Consider the following 11,359-nt stretch of genomic DNA (forward strand, 5'->3'; position numbering starts at 1 on the left):
AACTGGTCAGACCTGGCTGGTCCTGTCAACCTGAAGACTTATGTCAAAGCCTTTAGACGTTATTGTCCCCAAGGGAAATTCTTCATCACAAAAATGTACGTTATGGAAAGAGAGAATTCAAACCTGTTTGTACACTCAGACAGATAGCATGTCCTCTTTTGTAGAATAACTACAAAAGGTACCCAACCTTTTTTTTCATGATGGGGTCCAAATACTTTTCACAAATCATCCAGCCAAAACTCTATCAGAATCATAGATAGTATAATCAGTATGATCCGAATATATCAAAACCCAATGTTGTCACCATAGGGCATACACATACTTTATAGGATGTGATGATGTTGAAATTATCTGGGTTTTATTTTTTACACAGATATTGTTTGAGTACAGTAAAGGAAAGTGATGCATTTAATGTTTGGGTAATTTATCAAAGGCTCGTGTCTGACCTTTCACCGACTTTCTTCGTTTCTAGACGGATCGTGAAGTTAGACGTACTGTGGGGGACATCTTTGGCTAACGGACAGTCGAGGTGCAAGACGATTCCCTGTTGTGTACTTCCGTCTTTGCTTATCTGGACAGCGGTGGCTGCTTAAAGTATAATGTTCCCTCTGCCATGGCCTTCGGAAGTTAACCGAATTGTGTAATAACACGTTTTTGAATAAGATGTTCAATTGGCACTTCGTCGTAAATAACACTGTACGTTGATGAAAGCAAAATGATTTACATGATTGCACTTAAATTCGGGGTAATGTCAATCAAAGATATTCCTCATGTCAATTCTGGTTGAGCTGAAATTATGTAGAATGTCTGACACTGTTCTCTAAATCATTGTTGTCATTACTATTACCTAACTACATACTAATTCGTTGACAGCCCAACGCTTTTGTCCGAATTTCTATAACGTAACATTAGAATAGGGAGACACTCCTCTTGACATTATGACATCTTTGGCTCATCATGACATGAGCTCTTGAATGACATCTGTGCCGATCTGTGCACGCTTACACAGTATGGTATTCTGTAAGATTAACAGTGAACTAAATGTTGACTACTAAGCGACGCTATAAGTATCGTAATACACAATGTTTGCATAGTTCGAGCTAACGCCAACTGCTAGCTAAACTAAGCATGGAGTACCTCAGGGCTTTAAAACCCTTGTTTACCATTCCCCAACACTGGAGACCAATGCAGTGTCTCCAAGCCAGATACTGTTCTAATTTAGCTAACACCAGTGTGACTGCAGGAGAGAGGAGGACCACTGTCGGCAAATTCAAGTCTAGATTATCCTCTGGTCCAAGTTTTCAGGATTTCATCCAAGGAGTTCCAGTCAATAAGCCTTATGCAGCCGATGGAGAGCACTCTGACAAACACAGCTATCTCCCTGAGGACTTGGAGATGGGCAATTCAAGGAAAGGTCAGTCTGCAGTACATCACTTTAACATTTCATTTTGATAGTTTTGTAAAAATCTTAAACTGGAGCTTTTGTCCTATTGCAACAGTTTATTTTGAAACCTATGGGTGTCAAATGAATGTAAACGACACAGAGATAGCCTGGTCCATACTTCAGAGGAAGGGCTATCAACGCACAGCTGAACTAAGTGAGGTACAGGAGAGCTCTATCGTTATACAATTTTCAACATCATTTAAGTCAAAACAGTTCATTAAGAGAAAATAACTTGTGGTTACAACTTCCAGGCTGATGTTGTCCTTCTGGTAACATGCTCCATAAGGTAAGATACTCCCACAACTTTAAAACATTGTGACACAATGTTTCATTCTCAGAAATAACTGGTCAAAGCTGTCTTTTGAGTGGCATTATTACAATTGTTTAACCCAATTGGCTAAAATGAGACTACGTCTGATGCACCGTCTAATGGACACTATTTCAACTCTTATCTCCACAGAGAAAAGGCAGAGCAAACCATTTGGAATAGACTACAGCAGCTAACAGCCATGAAGAAGAAACGGTTAAAGAGCCACACACCAATGAAAATTGGGATTTTAGGTGAGTGTTAGTTCACTGACGTACAACACACGTTAGACTCCCTTACAGAGGCTACAGCGACAAGGTGATGTGTGTGTGTGTGTGTGTGTGTGTGTGTGTGTGTGTGTGTGTGTGTGTGTGTGTGTGTGTGTGTGTGTGTGTGTGTGTGTGTGTGTGTGTGTGTGTGTGTGTGTGTGTGTGTGTGTGTGTGTGTGTGTGTGTGTGTGTGTGTGTGTGTGTGTGTGTGTGTGTGTGTGTGTGGTGTGTGTGTGTGTGTGCAGGGTGCATGGCAGAGCGGCTGAAGACAGAGCTTTTGGAGCGGGAGAAGTTGGTGGACGTCCTGGCCGGTCCAGATGCTTACCGGGACCTGCCCCGCCTCCTGACGGTGGCAGGCGGGGGCCAGCAGGCCAGCAACGTGCTGCTGTCCCTAGAGGAGACCTACGCTGATGTCATGCCAGTACACCACGCTCCTCAGGGACACAGTGCTTTTGTGTGAGTGTCCTTAGACTTTCTTTCTGCTTAGAAGCTCACAGCTCCCAATATGTATGTCCATTTGGCTCCAAAGAAACATGTCTACGACCGGAACACAAATACCTACGTTTCGATACCAAAATGATCCACGAGGAGTTAGATTTGTGTGAGTGGCAGCGAGCTAGAGAGTGTCTGGGCTTTTTTTTTATTTTATCTTGTCCACTCTGTCGGTTGATCCTACACTGTAAGTTACACTCAAATTGATGTTACATGCCTTCAAACAAGGCTGATTCATTTGAAAACTATGCTTTAAAAAAAAATGATAATAATTTTAACAATGAAAGAAGAAAGATAGCTGAAACTTTTGGAGCTTGAATTCGTTTTGTAGGATGTAGAAAGTGTGTTGAAGTCATTTGTGTGAGAATGTAGGATGTTTTGTGGAGCGACTTGGATATGTTCTCTTCAATCCTAACCTGTGCTCACTGTGTGTTCTGTGCTGACAGCTCCATCATGAGAGGCTGTGACAACATGTGCAGCTACTGCATTGTTCCCTTCACCCGGGGCAGAGAGAGGAGTCGCCCCATCAACTCAATACTGGAGGAAGTCCGCGTTCTCTCTGGCCAGGCAAGTTCTCATTTCTAAATGATGGACAATTCACTGGCTCATAATAATTCTCTATGCATTCATGCTATGGAGTGGTTTAGATCAAAGCATGTGTTAAAATGGTCCAGTCCAAGTCCAGACCTAAATCCAATTGAGAATCTCTGGAAAGAATTGAAAAATACACTCTCCATCCAATATGACTGAGCTTGAGCTATTATGCAAAGAAGAATGTGCCAAAATGTCAGTCTCTAGTGGTGCATAGCTGGTAGAGACATACCCCAATAGACTTGCAGCAGTAATTGCAGCGAAAGGTGGTTCTACAACGTATTGACTCAGGGGGGCTGAAGGCTGTAGCACGCCACACTTGTATCATTTTCATTCCACTTCACAATTATGCTCCACTTTTTGTTGGTCTTACTCTATCACATAAAATCCCATTAAAATACATTTAACGTGTGTGGTTGTAACGTGACACAATGTGGAAAAGTTCAAGGGGTATGCATACTTTTGCAAGCCACAGTAGTTGAAAAACACACACACACACACACACACACACAATAATTGTATAGAGAATCGGGATCTCAACTCTTAAAGGGGTAGTTTGGAATTTTGGACAAAGGGCCTGATTCCCATGTTAGCCTGAGTGTTCTTTATCATTGGAGACAGTTTTCAACACATTTCATTCAGTCCTTCTAGTTGCAGAGTTTGCTCGTGCTAGGCTAGCGCACGGGATTGGGGTCCAATTAGCCTGCTACTAAAACAGTCTTACCCACTCCACAGTACACCCGAGGACAATCAATTATAACGCCAGACTACAGATGTAGGGGAGAACGGGGTAATTTGTCACATGGGTTGGATGTCACATTCGTTATATCTCGCCACCAGAGCGCGCTAGCTCTGAAATGTTGATATAAAAAAGGTCCAGAATTGGGATCAGAGGTCACATACATAGACTTCCTTGGAGTTAGACTGCTGCATTTCAGGTGAGAGGATGTTTTGTGTTTTTCATGTCAAATTCAAAATATTTTGCTTCTCAGTATTTTTCTTCTAGGCTTTCACACAATGGGTTTATAAAAAAACACTTGTTACCCTCAGAAAGTGTGAAGGGTAAACTATAGTTTAGATTGTGGTTAGCAAGCTAATTAGTTGTCAGATGGTTGTTGGCCTTGATGCTAGCAAGAAATTCAAGTTGGGGTTGGTCGTCAAATTTTTTGGGGGGTTGGTTGTCACATGTTATCTCAAGGCTGCAGCCACAAAAGGAACCCAATAACGAAATAAACTAGACCAGTTGCCAAGGCTACAGAACGTTATGTAGGCCTATTTGTCAACTTGACAATGCAATTAAACATTCAAATTTGGTTCTGCCTCCTTGCCTTCTTTTTAAGATTTTTCCCATTAAGATAACATTGTGACAAACAACCCCATAGTGTGTGACAACCGACCCCTTGATGGGGTTGGTTGTCACAATGTGTCAGAGTGTCTTTGATGGTAAATTACTTCTTCATTATAATAAGTTGGAAAAAAAGAGAGACACACATTTCTAGCCAACACCTTAAGCTTCAATTTAATGTAGGAATGGCTATTGACAGATGTTTTGGTGATGAGCAATTCTCACTAGAGTAAAAAGTGTGCCTACTTACCCCGTTCTCCCCTAAATGTCTGTGTTGATAGAATAATGTTAGAAATAAAACCAACCTCGCATCACATGAATCATCGCATCTTCTCAGCAGCGGAATTTTACTTTGCTCCGGCTAGTTGTGTAACCGAATCACTACAGCAGAAAGTAAACAGAGCAGCGTGGGACAGAAGCGGAAACGAAGGACTAGGCAACACGGTCAGTGTGTATTTAGGAATTAAATAAACCCTACAGATGGGCACCACAAAGTTTCCACCAATTTCCAGTGGCTTGTTGCTGCTGGTTTGGACATAAAAACGCCGGTGGAAACTGTTTGCAAACGGAGTATTTGTAGCGATAATTTCAGACCGGACGACTTCGAGAAACCCCGGCAATCTAAAGAGCAATAAATCACTGAAAACGAAAGCGGTGCCATCGGGTGTACTGTGGAGTGGGTAAGACTGTTTTAGTAGCAGGCTAATTGTACCCCAATCCCGTGCGCTAGCCTTGCACGAGCAAACTCTGCAACTAGAAGGACTGAATGAAATGTGTTGAAAACTGTCTCCAATGATAAAGAACACTCAGGCTAACTTGGGAATCAGGCCCTTTGTCCAAAATTCCAAACTACCCCTTTAAGGAGAACATTGTGAGTTACATTTTAGCCAGAATGGTTTGGCCTTACTCAAGTCAAAGTCTTTTATTGTCAGTTCTCATATATGCCAGACATACATCAGAATCAAAATGGGGTTTATCTCTGGCCCACAGTGATAGAGTTAAATAAGATAAACAAGATAAACATAAACAATATTTACCTAAGATAAATTCTAAATACTAAGTCGTGCAAAGGAATTTTCTGTGCAATACAAAACAGTATATATGAAATAGAAAGTAAAAAATAGATGAGTTCAATTGAAATGTGCAATGTGATGAAAGATATTTACAATGTGCAATATGCAATCAACTGGATGTGCATGTTAACACATTTTATTGGCAGCTATCCCTAAAGTGTGTGTGTTTGTTCAGGGTGTGAAGGAGGTGACTCTGCTGGGTCAGAATGTGAACAGCTACAGAGACACGTCAGAGCAGCAGTTCTGTGGCTCTGACCCCACCCAGCTCAGCCGAGGCTTCAACACAGTGTACCGGAGCAAGCAGGGCGGCCTGCGCTTCTCTGACCTGCTGGACAGCGTGTCCCTCATAGACACAGACATGAGGGTCAGATTCACCTCCCCTCATCCCAAGGACTTCCCCGATGAGGTATACACCATGCATTTGGGACGACTGTGGCTCAGGTAGGTAGAGCGGGTCGGCCAATAATCGACGGGTTGGCGGTTTCGATTCCCGCCCTGCCACTTGTGTCATGGTTGTTGTGACCTTGGGCAAGACACTTCCACCACCTTGCCTGGTGTGAATGTGTATGACTGCTGTATGTTTGTGGTGTTCAGAGGGCCTGTAGCCGCGAATTGGCAGCCACGCTTCCGCCACCGGCATGACTGTGTGTGATTGAATGGAACCTGGAACCCTGTAAAGCGCTCTTGAGTGCCTAGAAAAGCGCTAGATAATCCATTATTATTATTATTATTATTATTATTATTATTATTATTATTATTATTATTATTATTATTATTATTATTATTATTATTATTATTATTATTATTATTATTATTATTATTATTATTATTATTATTTGAGAGAGCAGCTGCTGAAATATAGAAAAGCCCCAAATCTCTTTAAAGCCTCTGGAAACCTGGTCTAAAAAAGTACAAATCAATACATGATATCAAGGTTGGGTGTCACAATGTCTGATTGAAAATGTAATGTTATGATTGTTTGAATATTATAAAACTTAGTTTAAATGATTTTTTTCCTGTCTAGACCGTTTGACAGGATTGTGTTGGCGTGGCCGTATCAAACGGTCTCCATGGCAACATCGTCATTAGTGTTATAGAATGTTCAGACAGAGAACTGCTGTGATTGGTTCAAAATACTTCTTGTGTCACAAGAACCAGAGCATAGCCCCGAATTTGTAAAACACTTAAATGAAAATATCTTTCATTTGGATTGATGAATATGCCTAACTCTTTTCAGATGCTTTACTATCATGCAGCTACCCTTTGTAGATTTGGATTTACTTTAAACAATGTTGATTTCCAGCAATCAGGTAAAAAAATCTAGATGTCTGTCTGATGTCATTTTTAGCAGCAAAAGCTAATGTTTTCTGTACAGTCCCCCCCTGTATTGACATGGTTGATTCCCGGCCTGGCCTGTGTGCTGTGGTTGACAGGTCCTGCATCTGATCGCGGAGAGAGCAAACATTTGTCAGCAGATCCATCTTCCAGCACAGAGTGGGAGCAGCCAGGTCCTGAAAGCAATGCGTCGTGGGTAAGAGACCAGCTGCCCCTACTTAAAGGTGGAGTCAGCGATTCTGGAGAAATACCTGCTGTGTATTAACACTGGATTGTTTTTTCTCAAGTGCACACACAGTATGGACAGCTAGTGGATAGTGAGGAAATAGTCACTGATTTTGACCTAAAGGGATTATGTCAACAAGCATTCTCCAGAATTGCTGAATCCACCTTTAAACTAAATCTGCGAAGCAATTCAGCATGCACAAGTTGTTTGTAAAGTGTCTAAAAATAATAAGTAAGGGCTCTAATAATGTGTCTTCTTTCCCTGTCAGCTACACAAGAGAGGCCTACCTAGATCTTGTGCAGAACGTCAGGAGAATTATCCCAGGTAGGCTGCAAAAACATTTATTTCATTTGGAGAGGGCATTTGGATTCAGGCAAAAGTACACACGTTTTATGTCCAGTTAAAGTATAAGTGCCTGTGTTAAAATGTACTCGGGATGAATGGAAAAAGTCGGCCAGTTAAAATGTATACTATGTTGTGTGTATCATGTATGTACCGTTGGTGTCCACAAAAATAAAATAAATCCTTTTCTATAGATAGCCTGTGTGTGTGTTGAACTGATTCTGATGATCAGTTACATACAGTTCAACCAGTGTAGTGTCGCCTTACAGAATTAAACAGATCAGGAGAACACTCTCACATTTAAACAAAATGACCAACAATAGATAGAAAGAACTATGGACACCACCTTAGTAAGCCAGACAAATGAAATGGCCTGTGATTAGCAGTTAATCACAGCTGTCTTGCACTTGGACACTGTAAGGATGCAACACAAAGGCTGAATTATTTGGTATTAACATATTGACAAAGTACCGTAGTGTGTGGTCTTTGTGTAACATTACTGTGTGTGTGTGTGTGTGTGTGTGTGTGTGTGTGTGTGTGTGTCAGAGGTGAGTCTCAGCAGTGACTTCATATCTGGATTCTGTGGGGAAACAGAGGAGGACCACCAGCAGACTCTCTCTCTGATCAGAGAGGTGGGCTACAATGTGGGCTTTCTGTTTGCCTACAGTATGAGAAAGGTGAGCTCCTCTGGGTCTTAACCATCACCTATTGTGCAAAAACTGCACTTTTCTATGGGTTCTACTCATTCATATGTGTCCCCTACTCATTCATATGGGTCCCCTACTCATTCATATGGGTCCCCCCCCGGTGTGCCTAGAGACTCACAGAGTATGAGAAAAAACAAACCCCCTTGCTATTTCTCCACCTTCCTGAAGCCCCTGTCAGATGTATCTCCTCTTATGAGGTCACAAGGTGGGAAGCCACACCCCTCGCTGCCAACCTGACTTAGCACTACCTCCACCTGTGATGAGCCACACCCCCAGATCCTCCTGGATGAATGTCCCCGTCCACACAGCATCTGAGGGAGTCCTGGCAGAGCCAAATAGGAGTAGAAATTTCAGAAGATGCTTGGGCTAAGTGTCTTCGCAGCATACACTCTTGCTCGATCAGCTCAAGGCACCAATTCATTCAATATAAGGTTGTACATCGGCTCCACTACTCGCGTGTCAAATTCCATTCATTCCATCCCTCCTCCTCACCCCTTTGCATTAGGTGCAAACACTCTCATGGAACCCTTATGTTTTGGTTGTGTTCCAGACTCCACAATTTCTGCTCAAGCGTGTTTCATTGTTATTCAGATGTCTACGGCCACATCCTCCATCTCAACACAGAAACAGCCATTCTAGGCTGGTCAAGACAACTAGAGACTTTAAGTCATTAGAAAGCTCTGTGGATCCAGTATGGGCTGGTGATCATTAAAACAAGATTCTCAAGGTTTGGAACAAAGAGATAGCCCTTGTTTTGACATCTGGCTCATAGAGTTATCCAGACAAATATGTCAGCCTTTCCTTGACTATATAACTGTGCTGAAGGGACCTACATGACATCTCATTGGCTTTTTATTTTCTGTCATTTGTAAATTAATTTTGTCTTTTGTTTTTGTGTTCTTTTTTTAATTTTTTTTTTTAATTTTTGGTTTGTGTATGCTTTCTCTTTAAGGAATCCATTAATAAAGTATAAACAAACAAAAAAAGATTCAGGGCCAATCAGAGCAGACTTTGCTTTTTGGAAGGCGGGGTTTACAGATCTTAAAGATTAATTTTTTTGTGTAGTTGTTTTTGTTTTATCTTTTAATTTTATTTTTGTTTGTCTTTTTTCTTTTACTTTATTTCTTTACCTTATTGTATGTTAATGTTAGGTGGGCATCCTTTATAAGCCCTTCTGGGTTTCTTTTGTCCCACCCGTGCATTTATGTATGTCTGTGTGCATCTTTTTGCCGTTTTAATCTTGTTTATCTGCACAAACTAAACTAAACTAAACTAAAGAGACAGGCTCTAAAACACCATGAAAACAGTTTCTAGTAGACACCTGAGAAAGAGCAGAAAATGTGACCTTGATTTTTCAGTCAAAGCCGGCATTTTCTAAAGTTTTTTCAAATAGTTTTTTCTTAACGGCCCGTTGTGCTTTTCCCAATCAGAAAACGCCGGCCTTCCATCGGCTCGAGGACGACGTGCCAGCAGAGGTGAAGCAGCGCAGGCTTCAGGAGTGTATCAGTGTGTTCAGAGAGGAGGCTGCCACGGTCAACACTGCTCTCACCCACAGCACACAGCTCGTCCTGGTGGAGGGAGTGAGTACTGCACACATGACTGGCACAATCCTTTCAAAGGATATGCGCTTTAGTGAATTAGTGTATAGTAACATGCTTAACTGAGATAGTGAGTAAAGGGAAACATAACACCCACTTAGCATCATCACGTTGGCACGGTAACATTAGCGTTAGCACAGAGCTAACATGGCTGTATACTCTCTTTGATCATTTCTTCAGATTACTGTATTCTCCATATTAAATTATGTTCTTCATATTGTACATTTCAATTCATTTACTTTTCTTTGCCGTTTAGTTTTGCCATACTGTATGCACTATTTAGAATGTATTTATTGTATATATTACTTTTAAAATGAATCCTTTTGAAACATATTTTCGATTCCTCTGTATGTAAATTGCCAATACATTGACTTGACTTAATCTTGTTCCAAATTGTGAGTGAGAGGATGTATTGGCTCCGAAATGGAATTAGTAATGTTTACCGTTGCTCACCAAGTATTGGTCCTGCACCACTGTACTGGGTCACTGTGACCTGTTACCAAGCAACACTGTCTGCTCATCTGCTCCCCATTGTTATGCAGGAAAGTAAAAGATCTGCAGAGGACTTGTGTGGGAGAACTGATGGCAACATGAAAGTGATTTTCCCCAAAGAGGACATAGCCGTTCAGCCTGCTGAAACCATCACTGCTCCAGTCAATGCTGGAGACTATGTGATTGTGAAGGTAAAGGCCAGGACACCTCCGCCTTTCGATCCTAGTATCTGTTTTGTTAATTGTGATTATTGAATTAAAAAAGTTCATTCAATATTGTAGAGCCGAGCGGGGGACATCCTGTAGTTATTTGGCCGGGTTTATTTGCTGATCTCGTCCCCCAATTACTCTAACTCCTAACCCTTAATGTGACGGTAAAGTGAGTTGTCAGCCTGGTTCTCCAGTCGAGTCTGCCAGGTAAATCACAGGCGGACACAGGTCGCGACTAATGGCGCTCCTCCTGCGTCGTGTTTGGTGCTGGACAGAGCGTACCCGTTGGTTGTAGACAGTGTTCACGTAATTTACCTTCCCTATTGGCATGAGCCAACCCTCAAGACTCTCCATAATATCAAACCTGTTTGATAATGTCTGAACGTCAAGACGGGAGGAAGACTCGCTAAAATCGGGTCAGATGACCACCTCACACCAAACAACTGAGATTACGGGCGCGCGCCACAACTCCAGCATGACTCCTGTGATTTCATTACGACGTTGGAAAATTGTCTGCGACTGTCAAATCGCGTGAGAGGTCGTTTGGTGTGAGGTCGGCCTAAGGCTCTGTAAACCGGTATGTAAACAAATGGGTGCATTATTGACACTGGATTTGTTTTAAGCACAAGCACACACAGTACTGACAGGTAGCACATCAAAAGGAGATATTCACTGTTTTTGACAAAGTTATTTTGACAACAAGCGTTCTCCAGGATCACTGACTTTAATCCTTTGCTTTGGTGTGCCATGCAGATATTGTCGGCTAACTCCCAGAGCCTGAGGGGCCGAGCCCTCAGTCACAGCTCCCTGAAACAAGCAGCGAAGAGCGGGGACACTCTGCCTGATGAACGCATGGCCTCAGACATCGCCATGAGGGAAACTCACCCTTGATTGAGATGACACCACAGGAACACCATTGCACACCGTCC

The 11,359-nt window shown here is 42.0% G+C and overlaps 1 protein-coding gene across 1 annotated transcript; it reads left to right on the plus strand.

Annotated features, from left to right (window-relative positions):
- The first annotated feature begins 1,062 nt into the window (after positions 1-1,062).
- cdk5rap1 (CDK5 regulatory subunit associated protein 1) lies at positions 1,063-11,349 on the plus strand. Its single transcript, XM_080025604.1, has 13 exons — positions 1,063-1,414; positions 1,500-1,603; positions 1,696-1,730; positions 1,905-2,005; positions 2,266-2,476; positions 2,959-3,079; positions 5,697-5,927; positions 6,955-7,052; positions 7,351-7,406; positions 7,971-8,101; positions 9,562-9,711; positions 10,272-10,412; positions 11,184-11,349. Exons 1-13 carry the CDS (start codon positions 1,129-1,131, stop codon positions 11,319-11,321), a joined length of 1,803 nt encoding a protein of 600 aa, XP_079881730.1. The 5' UTR covers positions 1,063-1,128; the 3' UTR covers positions 11,322-11,349.
- Positions 11,350-11,359: the final 10 nt, after the last annotated feature.

Source organism: Ammodytes marinus (genome assembly GCF_949987685.1).
Source record: "Ammodytes marinus genome assembly, chromosome: 4".
Lineage (NCBI taxonomy): Eukaryota > Metazoa > Chordata > Actinopteri > Uranoscopiformes > Ammodytidae > Ammodytes > Ammodytes marinus.

Bases quoted from the DNA above. Each gene is read 5' to 3' on its own strand.
- cdk5rap1 (XM_080025604.1), top strand. From the start codon at position 1,129: ATGGAGTACCTCAGGGCTTTAAAACCCTTGTTTACCATTCCCCAACAC. The intron at 2,006-2,265 runs GTGAGTGTTAGT...GTGTGTGTGCAG, and splicing joins AATGAAAATTGGGATTTTAG to GGTGCATGGCAGAGCGGCTG. The intron at 3,080-5,696 runs GCAAGTTCTCAT...GTGTTTGTTCAG, and splicing joins TCCGCGTTCTCTCTGGCCAG to GGTGTGAAGGAGGTGACTCT.